Genomic DNA, 19,982 nt, shown 5'->3' on the forward strand with positions numbered 1-19,982 from the left:
GTGGGTTTGGCGACGAGTATGAAGTGAGGGCCATCTAACGAGAGCGTACAGGTTGCAGTGGTGGGTAGTATATGGGGCTTTGGTGACAAAACGGATGGCACTGTGATAGACTGCATCCAATTTATTGAGTAGGGTATTGGAGGCTATTTTGTAAATGACATCGCCGAAGTTGAGGATCGGTAGGATGGTCAGTTTTACGAGGGTATGTTTAGCAGCATGAGTGAAAGATGCTTTGTTGCAAAATAGGAAGCCAATTCTAGATTTAACTTTGGATTGGAGATGTTTGATGTGAGTCTGGAAGGAGAGTTTACAGTCTAACCAGACACCTAGGTATTTGTAGTTGTCCACATATTCTAAGTCAGAACTGTCCAGAGTAGTGATGCTGGACGGGCGGGCAGGTGCAGGCAGCGATCAGTTGAAGAGCATGCATTTATTTTTACTTGTGTTTAAGAGCAGTTGGAGGCCACGGAAGGAGAGTTGTATGGCATGGAAGCTCGTCTGGAGGGTAGTTAACACAGTGTCCAAAGAAGGGACAGAAGTATACAGAATGGTGTCGTCTGCGTAGAGGTGGATCAGAGACTCACCAGCAGCAAGAGCGACATCATTGATGTATACGGAGAAAAGTCGGCCCAAAAATTGAACCCTGTGGCACCCCCATAGAGACTGCCAGAGGCCCGGACAACAGGCCCTCCGATTTGACACACTGAACTCTATCAGAGAAGTAGTTGGTGAACCAGGCGAGGCAATCATTTGAGAAACCAAGGCTATTAAGTCTGCCGATGAGGATGTGGTGATTGACAGAGTCAAAAGCCTTGGCCAGGTCAATGAATACGGCTGCACAGTATTGTTACTTGTCGATGGTGGTTAAGATATCGTTTAGGACCTTGAGCGTGGCTGAGGTGCACCCATGACCAGCTCTGAAACCAGATTGCATAGCGGAGAAGGTGCGGTGGGATTCGAAATGGTCGGTAATCGGTTTGTTGACTTGGCTTTCGAAGACTTTAGAAAGGCAGGGTAGGATAGATATAGGTCTGTAGCAGTTTGGGTCAAGAGTGTCCCCCCCTTTGAAGAGGGGGATGACTGCAGCTGCTTTCCAATCTTTGGGAATCTCAGACGACATGAAAGAGAGGTTGAACAGGCTAGTAATAGGGGTTGCAACAATTTCGGAAGATAATTTTAGAAAGGGTCCAGATTGTCTAGCCCGGCTGATTTGTAGGGGTCCAGATTTTGCAGCTCTTTCAGAACATCAGCTGACTGGATTTGGGAGAAGGAGAAATGGGGAAGGCTTGGTCGAGTTGCTGTGGGGGGTGCAGTGCTGTTGACCGCGGTAGGGGAAGCCAGGTGTAAGCATGGCCAGCCGTAGAAAAATGCTTATTGAAATTCTCAATTATAGTGGATTTGTCGGTGGTGACAGAGTTTCCTATCCTCAGTGCAGTGGGCAGCTGGGAGGAGGTGCTCTTATTCTCCAAGGACTTTACAGTGTCCCAGAACTTTTTTGAGTTTGTGTTGCAGGAAGTAAATTTCTGCTTGAAAAAGTTAGCCTTGGCTTTTCTTACTGCCTGTATATATTGGTTTCTAACTTCCCTGAAAAGTTGCATATCACGGGGGCTGTTCGATGCTAATGCAGAACGCCACATGATGTTTTTGTGTTGGTTCAGGGCAGTCAGGTCTGGAGAGAACCAAGGGCTATATCTGTTCCTGGTTCAACATTTCTTGAATGGGGCATGCTTATTTAAGTTGGTGAGGAAAGCATTTAAAAAAATAACCAGGCATCCTCTACTGAAGGGATGAGGTCAATATCCTTCCAGGATACCTGGGCCAGGTTGATTAGAAAGGCCTGCTCGCTGAAGTGTTTCAGGGAGCGTTTGACAGTGATGAGTGGAGGTCGTTTGACCGCTGACCCATTACGGATGCAGGCAATGAGGCAGTGATCGCTGAGATCTTGGTTGAAAACAGCAGAGGTGTATTTAGGGGGCAAGTTGGTTAGGATGATATCTATGAGGGTGCCCGTGTTTACGGCTTTGGGGTGGTACCTGGTAGGTTCATTGATAATTTGTGTGAGATTGAGGGCATCAAGCTTAGATTGTAGGATGGCTGGGGTGTTAACCTCTCTGGGCTAGGTGGCACCAAATCGTCCCACCTACGTAACAGCCAGTTGAATCCTGTGGCGCGATTTTCAAATACCTTAGAAATGCTATTTCTTCAATTACTCAAACATATGACTATTTTACAGCTATTTAAAGACAAGACTCTCGTTAATCTAACCACACTGTCCGATTTCAAAAAGGCTTTACAACGAAAGCAAAACATTAGATTATGTCAGCAGAGTACCCAGCCAGAAATAATCAGACACCCATTTTTGAAGCTAGCATATAATGTCACAAAAACCCAGAAGACAGCTAAATGCAGCACTAACCTTTGATGATCTTCATCAGATGACACACCTAGGACATTATGTTATACAATACATGCATGTTTTGTTCAATCAAGTTCATATTTATATCAAAAACCAGCTTTTTACATTAGCATGTGACGTTCAGAACTAGCATACCCACCGCAAACTTCTGGCGAATTTACTAACAATTTACTAAATTACTCACGATAAACGTTCACAAAAAGCATAATTATTTTAAGAATTATAGATACAGAACTCCTCTATGCACTCGATATGTCCGATTTTAAAATAGCTTTTCGGTGAAAGCACATTTTGCAATATTCTAAGTAGATAGCCCGGCATCACAGGGCTAGCTATTTAGACACCCAGCAAGTTTAGCCTTCACCAAAATCAGATTTACTATTAGAAAAGTTTGATTACCTTTCCTGTTCTTCGTCAGAATGCACTCCCAGGACTTCTACTTCAATAACAAATGTTGGTTTGGTCCAAAATAATCCATAGTTATGTTCCAACAGCGGCGTTTTGTTCGTGCGTTCAGGACACTATCCGAATGGTAAATAAGGGTCACGCGCACGGCGCATTTCGTGACAAAAGATTTCTAAATATTTCATTACCGTACTTCGAAGCATGTCAACCGCTGTTTAAAATCAATTTTTATGCCATTTTTCTCGTAAAAAAGCGATAATATTCCGACCGGGAATCTGCAATTCGGTAAACAGCCGAAAGAAAATACAGCATGGGGTCGACTCGGGCACACGCCTAATTCCTTTGTCCTCTGATCGGCCACTTGGCAAAGGTGATTATGTGTTTCAGCCTGGGGCTGTCTCGACATCGTTCAGCTTTTTCCCGGGGTCTGAGAGCCTATTGGAGCCGTAGGAAGTGTCACGTTACAGCTAAGATCCTGACTCTTCAATAAACAGAGGCAAGAACAACAACACCTTGTCAGACAGGCCACTTCCTGCATGAAATCTTCTCAGGTTTTTGCCTGCCATATGAGTTCTGTTATACTCACAGACACCATTCAAACAGTTTTAGAAACTTTAGGGTGTTTTCTATCCAAAGCCAATAATTATATGCATATTCTAGTTACTGGGCAGGAGCAGTAACCAGATTAAATCGGGTACGTTTTTTTATCCGGCCGTGTAAATACTGCCCCCTAGCCCTAACAGGTTAAGCATGTCCCAGTTTAGGTCACCTAGCAGCACGAGCTCTGAAGATAGATGGGGGGGCAATCAGTTCACATATGGTGTCCAGAGCACAGCTGGGGGCAGAGGGTGGTCTATAGCAGGCGGCAACAGTGTGAGACTTGTTTTTAGAGAGGTGGATTTTTAAAAGTAGAAGTTCAAATTGTTTGGGTACAGACCTGGATAGTAGGACAGAACTCTGCAGGCTATCTCTGCAGTTGATTGCAACACCGCCCCCTTTGGCCGTTCTATCTTGTCTGAAAATGTTGTAGTTAGGGATGGAGATTTCAGAGTTTTTGGTGGTCTTCCTAAGCCAGGATTCAGAGACGGCTAGGCCATCCGGGTTGGCAGAGTGTGCTAAAGCAGTGAATAATAGTGTATAATATACCATTAAGCATTGACAGTAGCTAAACTAACCACCTCTTTAACCCCCAATCACTTTCTCAGGTGAAGGACATCTCACTGGAGGCCAAAGGAGCTTTGTGAAGCTAGCAGGACACAATACATGGATAGATGACCAACCAATCACTGTTGATGAGGGGAGGGGAACCTCAACCCAGCACGTTATCGTGATAGAGGTTAGTGTAATAGTGTTGCATTAAACATTACAGTTACATTGTAAATCAAATGTGGCCATTTATTTAAGTAAGGCTCCCCTCAGGTGTTCACTGTATAACATGTACATCGAAAATGGCACCAGAAAAGAAGGCTGACGTTTTACATGTCCCCAACCAAAAGTTTTTTTGTTTGTTTATTTGCATTGTTTTTAACTTATTTTGTACATATTGTCTCTTATGACTGAAAATAACTTCTGGACATCAGGACTGCGATTACTCACCACGGACTGGCAAAATCCTTTTTTTCCTTTATCGAGTCCAACGCGAATGATATACTGCTTTTTCGGGAACAGGCCCAGATCCCTGTGATTTGCGTGAAGAGGAGGCGGAGAAAAAGGGGCCAGAGGACGGGCTGCCTTCTGAGAATTTGTAGGCGATTGAATAAATCCCCACCTCCTTCCATTCTGTTAGCAAACGTGCAATCTTTGGAGAATAAAATCGATGACCTACGCGGAAGATTAAACTACCAACGGGACATTCAAAACTGTAATATCTTATGCTTCACGGAGTCGTGGCTGAACGACGACACTATCAACATACAGCTGGCTGGATATACACTGTACCGGTAGGCTAGAACTGCGACGTCTGGTAAGACGAGGGGTGGTGGACTATGTATTTTCGTAATTAACAGCTGGTGCACGTTATCTAAGGAAGTCTCAAACTATTGCTTGCCTGAGGTAGAGTATCTCATGATAAGCTGTAGACACCATCTACCTAGAGAGTTTATCTGTATTTTTCATCACTGTTTACATACCACCACAGACTGAGGCTGGCACTAAGACAGCATTGAATGCGCTGTATTCGGCCATAAGCAAACAAGAAAACGCTCACCCAGAGGTGGCGCTCCTAGGACTTTAATGCAGGGAAACTTAAATGCGTTTGACCAAATTTCTATTAGCATGTTAAATGTGCAACCAGAGGGGAAAAAACTCTGGACCACCTTTACCCCATACACAGAGACACATACAAAGCTCTCTCTTGCCCTCCATTTGGCAAATCTGACCATAATTTTATCCTCCTGATTCCTGCTTACAAGCAAAAATTAAAGCAGGACGCACCAGTGAATAGATCAATAAAAAAGTGGTCAGATGAAGCAGATGCTAAGCTACAGGACTGTTTTGCCAGCACTGACTGGAATATGTTCCGGGATTCCTCCGATGGCATTGAGGAGTACACCACATCAGTCATTGGCTTCATTCATTGATGACGTCGTCCCCACAATGACCGTACGTACATACCCCAACCAGAAGCCATGGATTACAGGCAACATCTGCACTGAGCTAAAGGCTAGAGCTGCCGCTTTCAAGGAGTGGGACTCTAACCGGGAAGCTTATAAGAAATCCCGCTATGCCCTCCAACGAACCATCAAACAGGCAAAGCGTCAATACAGGACTAAGATTGAATACTACACCGGCTCTGGCTCTAGTTGGATGTGGCAGGGCTTGCAAACCATTACAGACTACAAAGGGAAGCACAGCCGAGAGCTGCCCAGTGACACGAGTCTACCAGACGAGCTAAATAACTTCTATGCTCGCTTCGAGTCAAATAACACTGAAACATGCATGAGAGCACCAGCTGTTCCGGAAGACAGTGTGATCACTCTCTCCGCAGCCGATGTGAGTAAGACCTTTAAACAGGTCAACATTCACAAGGCCGCAGGACCAGACGGATTACCAGGATGTGTACTGCGAGCATGCACTGACCAACTGGCAAGTGTCTTCACTGACATGTTCAACCTCTCCCTGTCCTAGTCTGTAATGCCAACATATTTTAAGCAGACCACCATAGTGCCTGTGCCCAAGAACACTAAGGTAACCTGCCTAAATGACTACCGACCCGTAGCACTCACGTCTGTCACCATGAAGTGCTTTGAGAAGGCTGGTCAAGGCTCACATCAACACCATTATCCCAGAAATATTAGACCCACTCCAATTTCATACTGCCCCAACTGATCCACAGATGATGCAATCTCTGTTGCACTCCACACTTCCCTTTCCCACCTGGACAAAAGGAACATCTGTTTGTGAGAATGCTATTCATTGACTACAGCTCAGCGTTCAACACCATAGTGCCTTCAAAGCTCATCAATAAGCTAAGGACCCTGGGACTAAACACATCCCTCTGCAACTGGATCCTGGACTTCCTGACGGGCCGCCCCCCAGGTGGTAAGGGTAGGTAATAACACATCCGCCACGCTGATCCTCAACACAGGGGCCACTCAGGGGTGCGTGCTCAGTCCCCTCCTGTACTCCCTGTTCACTCATGATTGCACAGCCAGGCAGGACTCGAACACCATCATTAAGTTTGCTGATGACACAACAGTGGTAGGCCTGATCACCGACAACGACGACACAGCCTACAGGGAGGTTGTCAGAGACCTGGCCGTGTGGTGCCAGGACAACAACCTCTCCCTCAACACGAATAAGACAAAGGAGATGATTGTGGACTACAGGAAAAAGAGGACAGAGCACGCCCCCATTCTCATCAATGGGGCTGCAGTGGAGCAGGTTGAGAGCTTCAAGTTCCTTGGTGTCCACATCACCAACAAACTTAACATGGTCCAAGCACACCAAGACAGTCGTGAACAGGGCACTACAAAATCTATTCCCTCTCAGGGGACTTAAAAGATTTGGCATGGGTCCTCAGATCCTCAAAAGGTTCTACAGCTGCACTATCGAGAGCATCCTGACTGGTTGCATCACTGCCTGGTATGGCAACTGCTCGGCCTCCAACCGCAAGGCACTACAGAGGGTAGTGCGAACGGACCAGTACATCACTGTGGCCAAGCTTCCTGCCATCCAGGACCTCTATACCAGGCGGTGTCAGAGGAAGGCCCTAAAAATACTCCAGCCACCCCAGTCATAGATTGTTCTCTCTGCTTCCGCATGGCAAGCGGTACCGGAGCGCCAAATCTAGGTCCAAGAAGCTTCTAAACAGCTTCTACCCCCAAGCCATAAGACTCCTGAACATCTAATCAAATGGCTACCCAGACTATTTGCATTGCCCCCCCCTCCCCCTCTTTTCCACCGCTGCTACTCTCTGTTATCATTTATGGATAGTCACTTTAACTCTACCTACATGTACATACTAACCGGTGCCCCCGCACATTGACTCTGTACCGGTACTCCCCTGTGATCGCAATTGTTATTTTACTGCTGCTCTTTAATGACATGTTACTTTTATTTCTTAACTCTATTATTGATTAGGGGCTCGTAAGTAAGCATTTCACTGTAAGGTCTACCCCTGTTGTATTCGGCGCATGTGACTAATGAAATTTCATTTGATTTGACATTTATAAGTCGCTCTGGATAAGAGCGTCTGCTAAATGACTTAAATGTAAATGTAAATTTATCTTCCATAGGGGAGCTTGTGAGACTTCCCTAGGACATTGTTATACAATTCAACTCATGTACCGGTAATAACCTTCTCTTCTTGTGTGAGTCTGCAGATGCAGAGGCTGCAGGTTCTGGGGTCAAGCTGGAGAGGTCTGAAAGAGAGGAGGACCCATGGCACAGCAGAGACACCGAGACTCGAGCGGCTGTAGTGCCCCATGTAGCCACAAAGGACCCCCCCACCATCGCCCTAGCGCCGCCCAGGACCCGACACAGAATCACGGAGGTCAGTGGAACGCCGAACGCCGTCCTCAAGTCAGAGACAGACACCAAGACTTTAACTGTAACACACAGGCTCTTACACACAGGATCTGACCACAGATCAGACCCAGAGAGACTGGGGCTGGGGAGACTGGGCTGTCCTCCTGCTCCTGGCTCAGAGTATTTACCTTACGGTAACCCAAGCCCGAGGACTGTTCATTCCCTTCGGGATTCAGGTGATGCATTAGAGACTGGCAATGATCTGTCTTCTTACACTACAGAGATGGACCCTGGCATCATGCCCTTGGGCTTAGAGACACAGACTGATCTGTCTAGAGGGGACTGGAACCCCTACCGTAGTAGTGTTTACTCTGAAGGGTGCCTAGATAAGAAAGGGGAGGTTCTAGTCATAGATGAAGTCACTGTGAAAGAGGAGGGCGACGCTCCTCTGACACGGAATGTAGATAAGACTCACTTAGGAGGACACTCACAAGGCAGAGATTTCTTAAATTACAGGGAAAGCTTAGAGACAAATCCAAATGTCACAACCCACTCCCCTTTACACACGGTCAGGGATCATGAGTCAGTGTCCACGTCGATGGGACCTTCGAAGTCACAGGACTGCGTCCTTTTCGATCAGGTATTGAACTCAAAGGGCCAAAAGGCCAAGGCACGGGGTAGAGGAGCAACATCAGGCAAAAGTAAAGAGAAACGGTTCTTATGCATGTTCTGTAACAAAGGCTTCAGCTGCCCCCAGAAGGTGGAGATCCACCAGAGGGTCCACACAGGGGAGAAACCCTTCGGATGTACCCAGTGTCACATGCGCTTCGCTCAGGCTGGTCACCTGAAGAGACACCAGAGGGTCCACACAGGGGAGAAATAATGCAGCTGATCTCAGTGTGAGAACAGATTCTCCAGCCAGCACCAGCTGAAGATGCACCTGAAGGGCCACACGGGTGAAAGGCGGTTCACCTCTACGCAATGCGGGAAGAGGTTGTCAGAGAGGAGCTACCTCAGAATACACCATCAGAAAACCATTCCACTCTATAACATAGAAATCAACCATTCCCCTCAGTAGCTTCTGATGTTTAGATCAAACACTGCATTAAAGACAAAGATTAATTTTCATTGTCATCAGAAAATATCATTTGAAATAAGGAGAGTTAACAGATTTCAGTGTTGAATATTGCATCCAGACAATGTGATATACACTGAGTGCACAAAACATTAAGAACACCTGCTCTTTTCATGACATAGACTGACCAGGTGAAAGCTATGAACACTTATTGATATGACTTTTTAAATCCACTTCAATCAGTGTAGATGAAGGGGAGGAGACAGGTTAAAGAAGGACTTTTAAGCGTTAAGACAATTGAGAAATGGATTGTGTATGTGTGCCATTCACAGGGTGAATGAGCAAGACAAAAGATCTAAGTCCCTTTGAAAGGGGCATGGTATTAGGTGCCAGGCGCACCGGCTTGTGTCGAGACCTGCAACGCTGCTGGATTTTTAACGCTCAGCAGTTTTCCATGTGTTTGAATAAGGGTCCACCACCCAAATGACATCCAGCCAACTTGACAGATCTGTAGGAAGCATTGGCGTCAACATGGGCCAGCATCCCTGTGGAACGCTTTCGACGCCTTGTAGAGTCCATACCCTGACAAATTGAGGCTGTTCTGAGGGCAAAGGGGGGGGGCGGCGGGCGCGCAACTCAATATTAGTAAGGTGTCAATGTTTTGTACACTCCGTGTATGAGGCATATATAAGCCTAAATAGTCTAACGTATTGACTCAGGGTTTGAATACTAATCAAGAGTGTTATTTTTTAAATCTTTGAAAAGAAATTCTGTTAGAATTTTTCTTCCTCTGACATTTTGTGTTGATCATTGACAAAAAAATACAATTATTCATTTTAATCCCACTTTGTAACACAACAAAATGTGGAAAAAGTAAAGGGGTGTGAATACTTTCTGAAGGCACTACTTAATTTCTATAAGGTTATATATTGTGCTTGAACTGTGTATGCTAAATTATGTTCACAAATGCCTATTGCATTACTTCCATTCAACAACTGAATTTTTTCCCCAAGACACTTGTTGAGAAAATGAATGCAGTTTATCAAGCAGATTTGTAGTAGAAACATGTGCATGTGTGGTTTTCATATGGTGTATTTAAAATTAGTTTTGTTTAATAAAAACAAAATGGGACTTTTCATTCTACTACTTTTAAAAATAATTGAGACTCTCTTTTGTATACATCGCATCTGCTTTCACCCTATTGTGCATACACCTGACAACACGTTATAACCAATATACACTTCCTAAATATACCTACACGTACCCACACACTAACAAACACCTACTGTACACGTCAAAATAGTTTAGTCAGGTTTGTCTGTTGGTTACTTTTGACTAATAGCTGACTCATATTTACCCACAACATCATATTTATGTCCACCATGATGGGTTTAACAACAATGAAGTCATTCTCCATGTTGAAAGTGTGTTTATCTGTGTGTGTATGTACCTGAGGAAGTGTATGTCTGTGTAACCTGATACACCTGTCTCTTCCAGGTGGAGGAGGGTCCAGAGGTGCTGCTGGTGAAGGAGGAGGGATGTGAGGAGGGTCTGGGGAACCCTGAGAGGACCATGGACATGGAGGATAACCAGACTACACCTCGTCCTGAACCCACAGAGGAGTCGGCCGAGCAGAACAGGAACACACACACAGTCAGTCTTACTGAGGTGAGCCAACTGTGAACTACTGTCTGAATGGTATTAGGTCAGGTCTTGATACATTTTGTCTTAAGTGTGGGATCATACCTTTGAAAAAAGTAATAAAATCAACAAACATGTTTGCATAGTACTCTTAGCAGTCCTTCATTGTCCAATGAGAAGATGCTCCAGAGCAGGTTGCTCATACCAGATTTCTTGATCCAACATCCTCTCACTCTGTATCTCTTACAGTCAGTAGACATGGAGGATGGGAAGCCTGATCTGTTGCTGGTCAAAGAGGAGATGATAGAGGACGGACCAGAGAGCATTGATCTGCTGAGTGGACTAAAGATGGGGAAGCAAGGTAAGGGAGACATACGTATACAGAACATAATAGATATACTTCAATGGGAATAGGGGCGCACTTACATAAAATGAAATCAATACAATTTATGTTTACATAAAAAAACTATGTATGAACTTGACCAGGTAATTGACAAAAAAAACTCTGTGTAGAGTTCTCTGCCATGTTTGTAAAGTCTATTTTCTAACCTCTTCCTGTAGGTGGTTGGCTGGAGGGTAACAGAGTAGACTGGGTGGCCATCTTGGATTCCAAGACCCAGACGGGTGCAGCCAAGGTCCCAGGGGACGACACCACCGAGCAGGCCAGGACCAGAGGCGACAGTTAAAACTGTAACTCGGCCACTCAGGAACATTCACTGTCTTCTTGGTAAGCAACGCCAGTGTAGATTTGTCCTTGCGTTTTAGGTTATTGTTCTACCGGAAGGTGAATTAATCTCCCAGTGTCTGGTGGAAAGCAGACTAAACTAGGATTTTGCCTGTGCTTAGCTCCATTCTATTTATTTTTTATCCTGAAAAACTCCTGTCCTTAATGATTACAAGCATACCCATAACATGATACAGCTACCACAACGCTTGAATATCGGGAGAGTGGTACTCAGTAATGTGTTGTATTGGATTTGCCCCAAACATAACACTTTGTATTCATGACAAAAAGTAAATTGCTTTGCCACATTTTTTGCAGTATGACTTCAGTGCCTTGTTGCAAACAGGATGCATGTTTTGGAATAATTCTATTCTGTACAGGCTTCCTCGTTTTCACTCTGCAATTAGGTTAGTATTGTGGACTAACTACAATGTTGTTGATCCATCCTCAGTTTTCTCCTATCATAGCCATTAAACTCTAACTGTTTTAAAGTCACCATGTGCCTCATGGTGAAATCCCTGAGCTGTTTCCTTCCTCTCCGGCAACTGAGTTAGGAAGTACGTCTAACTGTATCTTTGTAGTAACTGGGTGTATTGATACACCATCTAAACTGTAATTAATAACTTCATCATACTCACAAATCCTGTTAAACCCTATTATTGCATACAGAGTGAGTGTATGCAACTTATGTGACTTGCTAAGCACATTTTTACTCCTGAACTTATTTAGGCTTGCCGTAACACATCTACATTCAATTTTACATTCAAGCTGTAACACAACAAAATGTGGAAAGAGTCAAGAGGTGTGAATACTGTATTTTAAAGAAGTGAGCTCAGCTAACCTGTCAGAGGATGGGTAGAGGGGAAGAGAGAGAACGAGGGAGGAGAACCCTGGAGGAGTGCTGGATATGAGGGAGGATGTAAATGATGCATTGAATGCACCATTTACCATAGCAGAGGTGAAGACAGCAATAGGCAAGGCTGGGTTAACTTCACCTGGGAAAGATGAGGTTTGCTATGTCATATTGGCCCATGTCCGCGATGAGGCGCTGGATAATGTATTGGATTGAGGTCAGGGCTTTGTGATGGCCACTCCAATACCTTGACTTTGTTGTCCTTAAGCCATTTTGCCACAACTTTGGAAGTATGCTTGGGGTCATTGTCCATTTGGAAGACCCATTTGCGAACAAGCTTTATCTTCCTGACTGATGTCTTGAGATGTTGCTTCAATATATCCACATCATTTTCCTTGTTCATGATGCCATCTATTTTGTGAAGTGCACCAGTCCCTCCTGCAGCAAAGCACCGCCACAACATGATGCTGCCACCCCTGTGCTTCTATTCAGTTCATATTTTTGTTTCATTAGACCAGAGGACATTTCTCAAAAAAGTACAATCTTTGTCTCCATGTGCAGTTGCAAACCGTAGTCTGGCTTTTTTATGGCGGTTTTGGAGTGGTGGCTTCTTCCCTGCTGAGTGGCCTTTCAGGTTATGTCGATATAGGACTCATTTTACTGTGGATATATTTAGATACTTTTGTACCTGTTTCCTCCAGCATCTTCACAAGGTCCTCTGGTGTTGTTCTGGGATTGATTTGCACTTTTTGCTCCAAAGTTCGTTCATCTCTAGGAGACAGAACGCATCTCCTTCCTGAGTGGTATGACGGCTGCGTGGTCCCATGGTGTTTATACTTGCGTACTATTATTTGTACAGATGAACGTGGTACCTTCAGGCGTTTGGAAATTGCTCCCAAGGGTGAACCAGACTTGTGGAGGTCTACAATTTTCCGAGGTCTTGGCTGATTTCTTTTGATTTTCCCATGATGTCAAGCAAAGAGCCACTGAGTTTGAAGGTAGGCCTTGAAATACATCCACAGGTACACCTCCAATTGACTCAAATGATGTCAATTAGCCTATCAGAAGCATGACATAATTTTCTGGAATTTTCCAAGCTGTTTAAAGGCACACTCCACTTAGTGTATGTAAACTTCTGACCCACTGGAATTGTGATGCAGTGAAATATAAGTGAAATAATCTGTCTGTAAACAATTGTTGGAAAAAGTACTTGTCATGCACAAAGTAGATGTCCTAACCGACTTGCCAAAACTATAGTTTGTAAACATGAAATTTGTGGAGTGGTTGAAAAACAAGTTTTAATGACTCCAACCTAAGTGTATGTAAACTTCCGACTTAAACTGTATGTAAGATTATGGGGAGACTTACTTCCTGGAGAACAGGGGGTTAATATCGCCACATCAGAGTGGGTTCAGGAAGGGGAACTATGGACCCAGTGCTCTGCTTAGAAGCAGAAGTCAGGAAGGCCCAGGTCAACAAGGAGATGGTTGCAGCTGTCTTTTTTGATGTGGAAGGCGTTTGATATGCTAATCAAGCTTGACCTTATGGGTGTAGGAAGTAGAACGTTCAACTGTTTGGAAGGTCTATCCAGGTGAGGGTGGGGCAGCTACTTGGTGGATAATGGTAAACCACAGGGGAGCGTGATTAGTAGGGATGCACCGACATTACATTTTTGGCCGATATCTGATATTTTCCTTGCCAAAAACAAATACCGATAACCGATATTTATAATTTTAGCGTTTAAGCATTCTGTTACAGTTAAATAGTTGAAACACACCACACACACACACACACACACACTAAAAAGCTATTCTGTTGGCATTTACATATGTCCCCATTACCAGTAAAACATCATCAAAACCTATTTCTTTCACTTACTTGCTGTGCAGTTTTGTTGTTCATTTGTTCAGTCTCAACCAGGATTTCATCATACATGTCAAGCAGTGAAGTTTCAGCTCTCTGTCCGTGGCCTCTCTTCCTCGGTGTGCACTGTCAGTGTTTCTATCTTGTCCAGCTGTGTCTGTAACATTTCACATAAACCCTGTTGCTTGTCTGCATTGAAGTAGCGGTCCTTGCATCAACCATGGTGGCGACACAGTAAAGAGGCTCAGAGAGAATGCCACCGAATCGCTTGTTCACAGCCTCTTGAGTACTTTTGCAAGTTTTAACCCCACGGTCTGTCGGCAGTTTTGTTGAGCAGGCGTTTCAATGCAATGACAGAGGATATCACGTCTGCTGCAGACGCTGTTGATGAGCTTATTTCTCGACTCAGTTGTTCGAATGAGTGTGTTCATGTTTCCAAGTTTCAAACGTGTTCTCAAATGCCATTGAAATGGCAGCAGCGGTATGAGAACCAGCACATTCTTGAGCGTACAAAATCCTCGTCATCCCACTGTGCTGTCAGACTCAGCATGTTCATGGGTCTGACAGCGCTGGTCCAAATGTCAGTCTTGAAGCTAATAGCAGTGACGCCCATAGCAAGTTGCTTATGAATGTGCGTTTCAACAATACTGTGTAACTCCGGTAGGGCAACATCTGAAAAATAGCGCATACTTGGTAGTGTGTACCGGGGCTTGAGTTGCTCAACCAGTCGGCGAAAGCCAACATCATCCACCACAGAGAATGGTTGATTGTCAAGGGCAATGAATTCCAATATCTTGGCGATAATGGATTTCGCCTTTTGAGTTGTCTCGCTGAAATGTTCTTACTCTTTCAAATGACTGCTCAACTTGAACTTGTTTAGTTGTTGGTATTTAGTATATTTCTGCTTTTGTTCTGTGTTGCTCTGTATTTCTCGTGGCGTCATCTACCTAGATTATATAGGTGTGCACGTGAGCTTTGACACGATGTTGGCATTTTTAGCTAATTTCGTCCGATTCTGATATGCTTACCGATTTATGTTGTGCATCCCTGATTTGTCATCTTTTGTTCTCAATCAATTATGTTCACTCTAAGGTACATCCGGATATTGGAAGGTCTTTATTTGCAGATGATGGGGCCTAATGGAAGAAATGTACCATACACAGTCAGGATGTACAGGAAGCAGTCGATGGGGTGCTCATTAAAGTAGGGATTCAGATTCTCTGTAGAGAAGTCAGTGTTCTTTACCATGAGGAAGGTGGGAGATGAGGTACACCTGAGGGTGTATGGAAGAAACTTGGAGAGACTGGGGGGCCTTCAGGTTCCTAGGGATGTACTTTGACACTAGGCTGACATGGACAGAACCCATTGAGAGAGTGGTGGGAAAATTCTATAGGTTCTGAATGTGATGCGCTGTCTGACGGGGATGGAGTGGGGGGCTGGGCGTTCCTCACTGAGGACAATGGATGTTCCGCTGATTCAATCTACGATATACTTTGGCAGTGTAGCGTATGGTTCAGCAGCCAGGATATCACTGGAAAGATTAGATGTCATACAGGCGCAAGGACTCAGAATATGAAGCCGGACAGAAGGTGGTGTGCTCTTGTCTCGTGTCATCAGTACTGGTAAGTCTGCAGTCCTTTAGCTCACGCAGCACCAGACAAAACCTGCTGTATGAGGTACTACAAACCCATCTCTCTTCTATATACAGGGGAAAAAAATCGATTCCAATTTTATTTGTCACATCCTTTGTAAAAAAATAGGTGTAGACCAACAGTGAAATGTTTACTTCCGGGTCCTTTTCCAACAATGCAGAGTTAAGATAAAAAATACAAAGTGACACAGAATAAATACACAGTAAATTACAAATAACAATACAGAGTAAAAATAACATGGATATATACGGGGAGTACAAGTACTGAGTCAGTGCAAGAGAATTAGTACCAAAAAGGGTCATTGCGGGTGGTAAGGGTAGCCATTTGATTAGCTATTTAGCGGTCTTATGGCTTGGAGCTTATGGCTTGGGGTTATAAGCTTGTGGGTCCCAGACTTGGTGCACTGGTACCGCTTGCCGTGCGGTAGCAGAGGGAACAGTCTATGACTTGGGTGACTGGAGTCTTTGAACCTTTTTTGGGCCTTCCTCTGACACTGCCTGGTATAGAGCTCCTGGATGGCAGGGAGCTTGGCCCCAGTGATGTACTGGGCCGTACTCACCACCCTCTGTAGTGCCTTGCGGTCGGATGCCTTGCAGTTGCCGTACCAAGCTGTGTGCAGCCAGTCAAGATGCTCTCAAAAAGTTGGGGGCGGGAGGACGGCAGGATGAGAAAGATGATAGGAGGCCACCTTAACTAGACATAGGTTGGGACACAACTGGCTGAATACGTAATTACATATCATAGGAAAATATCCACCAGGAAGGTGTGATTATTGGGGCGGCAGGGTAGCCTAGTGGTTAGAGCGTTGGACTAGTAAAAAAAAAAGTACATTATTGCCAGGAAATAGAAACAGTAGAACATGTTTATATAGTGCGGGCAGTATAAGAGGGAGAGAGATATTTGAGAATCTGTATGAGAGAGAATGGGATACAGCAATAAAGTGTAATGAGTCCATTGAGTAGAATATGAACATATTTTTTTGTTTTATTTTCTAAGATAAACGGGGCAGGCAGGCAATATTTAGTTTCTCCCGGTCTCTGGCCCACACTCCACTCCAGCACAGTAGTAGGTGGCGGTAATGCACTAACAACATAGGATGCCAACTGCCCAAAAATACCACCGAAGAAGTAAACGGACGCGAACAGTGACCAAGAACAATTACCACTTTAGCGTTTTTATTGTTGTATTTAGACGTTTATTAACACACTGGAACTCAAAATATGCCGAATTTTACTTCACGGCATCACATAATTACCTCAGGTAGTCTGTAATTCGCGTTGGAGACAGGACTTGGTTGATATACCCATGTTATTTAGGTAACGCTTGCTAGCTGCTAACAATGGCTGACTGTATGGTTTTTCACACTCAAATAGCCTCCATTATGGAAGTGCTAGCGAATGCAGCCGTGGCAGAGATCTGTAAACTAGTAGATGACGACTATGCAGTGTTTCGTTTAGAAGTTACTCAAAGCCAGAAAGAAAACAGGGCATTGCGCAGGAAACTACAGCTACTGGAACTGAAGGTGGCACGGGAGCGCGCAGAGAGGACAATACGAGAGCGCGTCGTTGCCAGCCGTCCCAGTAGTGTCAAGATCCTCGACCGATACAGAGGAATGGCAAGAGGTACATTTTGCAGAAGGCTGAGGGGCTTGGCGCATTTGTTCAAATGTGTTATCCAGAATTGTGTCTTGGTCAGTGTTTGGCTAGTGTGCGATAATTCCCTTGATTACTTCGCTATCTTGTACAATGTTTTATTTATTTTACCTTTATTTTACCAGGTAGGTCAATAAAGAACAAATTCTTGCACAAAAACACTGTCATATTCTAACCAGATTCTTGATTTACTGAATTTCCTATTGTCATACTCAATTAAAAGCATGTGATGCATGGAACATAATCAATCAATAATTAGCATATAAAGAAGTTATGGCAAGTGCTACCTTACATCCTTGCCAATTGTAGACCGTGTCAAGTGTAGAATATAGTATTGACAGTACGTGTCTTAACCACTCCTTTTCCCCCAATCACTCTCTCAGGTGAAGGACATCTCACTGGAGGCCACAGGAGCTTTGTGAAACCAGCGGGACACAACGCGTGGATAGATGACCAACCAATCACTGTTGATGAGGGGAGTGGAACCTCAACCCAGCATGTTATTGTGATAGAGGTTAGTGTCTTAGTGTAACATAAAAATTACAATGCATTTAAATGTCATGTTTTATTTTAGAAACACTCCCCTCAGCTATTCATATGCTTACATGTACATCCTTATTTATCTGCCATAGGGGAGCTTGTGAGACTTACATTTTAATCATTTAGCAGACGCTCTTATCCAGAGCGACTTCAAATCAAACTTTTTGTCACATCCCCCGAATACAACAAGTGTAGACCTTACCGTGAAATGCTAACTTACAAGCCCTTAACCAACAGTGCAGTTCAAGAAGAGTTAAGAAAATATTTACCAAATAAACTAAAGTAAAAAATAATCAAAATTAACACAATAACGAGTCTATATACAGGGGGTACCGAGGATACAGGTTAGTTGAGGTAATTTGTACATGTAGGTAGGGGTGAAGTGACTATGTATAGATATTAAACAGCGAGTAGCAGCAGTGTACAAAACAAATGGGGGGGTCAATGTAAATAGTCCAGGTGGCCATTTGATTAATTGTTAAGCAGTCTTATGGTTTGGGGGTAGAAGCTGTTAAGGAGCCTTTTGGTCCTAGACTTGGCGCCCCAGTATTGCTTACTGTGCGGTAGCAGAGAAAACGGTCTATGACTTGGGCTTTCCTCTGACACCCCCTATTATGTAGGTTCTGGATGGCAGGAAGCTTGGCTGTGATGTACTGGGCCGTACGCACTACCCTCTAGCGCCTTACGGTCAGTTGCCATACCAGGTGGTGATGCAACTGGTCAGGATGTTCTCGATGGTGCAGCTATAGAACTTTATGAGGCTGTCTCATTATTGTCGATGATCAGCCCTACCACTGTTGTGTCAGCAGCAAACTTAATGATTGTGTTGGAGTTGTGATTGGCCACGCAGTCGTGGGTGAACAGGGAGAACAGAAGGGGACTAAGTACACACCCCTGACGGGCCCCAGTGTTGAGGATCAGCATGGCAGACATGTCGTTGCCTACCCTTACCCCTGGGGCGCCCGTCAGGAAGTCCAGGATCAAGTTGCAGAGGGAGGTGTTTAGTCCCAGGGTCCTTAGCTTAGTGAGGTGCTTCGTGGGCAGTATGGTGTTGAACGCTGAGCTGTAATCTAGGCATTCTCACATAGGTGTTCCTTTTGTCCAGGTGGGAAAGGGCAGTGTGGACTGTGATTGTTTCATCTGTTGATCTGTTGGGGTGGTATGCTAATTGGAGTGGGTCTAGGGTATCCGGGAGGATGCTGTTGATGTGAGCCATGACTAGCCTTTCAAAGCACTTCATGGCTACCGAAGTGAGTGCTACAGGGCGTTAATCATTTAGGCAGGTTACCTTAGCTTCCTTGGGCACAGGGTCTGCTTGAAACATGTAGGTATTTATTACAGACTCGGTCAGGGAGATGTTGAAAATATCAGTGAAGACACTTGCCAGCTTTGTGTAATCCGTCTGGCCCTGCGGCTTTGAATGTTGACCTGTTTTAACCTGTTAGGGGTAGGGGGCAGTATTTGCACGGCTGGATAAAAAAAATGTACCCGATTTAATCTGGTTACTAATCCTACCCAGTAACTAGAATATGCATATACTTATTATATATGGATAGAAAACACTCTAAAGTTTCTAAAACTGTTTGAATGGTGTCTGTGAGTATAACAGAACTCATTTGGCAGGCAAAACCCTGAGACATTTTCTGACAGGAAGTGGATACCTGATGTGTTGTATTACCTTTAAACCTATCCCATTGAAAAACACAGGGGCTGAGGAATATTTTGGCACTTCCTATTGCTTCCACTAGATGTCACCAGCCTTTACAAAGGGTTTTGAGTCTTCTGGAGGGAGATCTGACCGAACAAGAGCCATGGAACGATGATGGCCCATTAGACACCTGGCGCGCGAGTTCATGTTGGGTACCCTCGTTCCAATACGTTATAAAAGAGTATGCATTCGTCCACCTTCAATATTATTCATGTTCTGGTTAAAAAAGGCCCTAATGATTTATGCTATACAACGTTTGACATGTTTGAACGAACGTAAATATATTTTTTCCCCTCGTTCATGACGAGAAGTCCGGCTGGCTTAGATCATGTGCTAACAAGACGGAGATTTTTGGACATAAATGATGAGCTTTTTTGAACAAAACTACATTCGTTATGGACCTGTGATACCTGGAAGTGACATCTGATGAAGAGAATCAAAGGTAATGGATTATTTACATAGTATTTTCGATTTTAGATCTCCCC

General features: G+C 44.3%; 1 protein-coding gene across 5 annotated transcripts in view; it reads left to right on the top strand.

Moving 5' to 3' along the window:
• Positions 1–19,982, top strand: part of LOC106602512 (zinc finger protein 69 homolog) — a 506,109-nt gene that overhangs the window by 461,540 nt on the left and 24,587 nt on the right. For 2 of the 5 annotated variants that reach the window (XM_045717536.1, XM_045717537.1), the window contains exon 2: positions 17,633–17,763. In XM_045717536.1, the coding sequence (XP_045573492.1) occupies positions 17,633–17,763 (131 nt within the window). Of the gene's footprint in view, positions 1–4,026; positions 4,158–7,637; positions 7,815–10,361; positions 10,533–10,754; positions 10,867–11,066; positions 11,233–16,214; positions 17,220–17,632; positions 17,764–19,982 lie in introns of those variants that run through there. The other 3 variants (XR_006769706.1, XM_045717535.1, XM_014195187.2) reach the window with 3 other exon arrangements.

The sequence above is a fragment of the Salmo salar genome, chromosome ssa04 (genome assembly GCF_905237065.1).
Source record: "Salmo salar chromosome ssa04, Ssal_v3.1, whole genome shotgun sequence".
NCBI classification, from domain to species: Eukaryota; Metazoa; Chordata; class Actinopteri; order Salmoniformes; family Salmonidae; genus Salmo; species Salmo salar.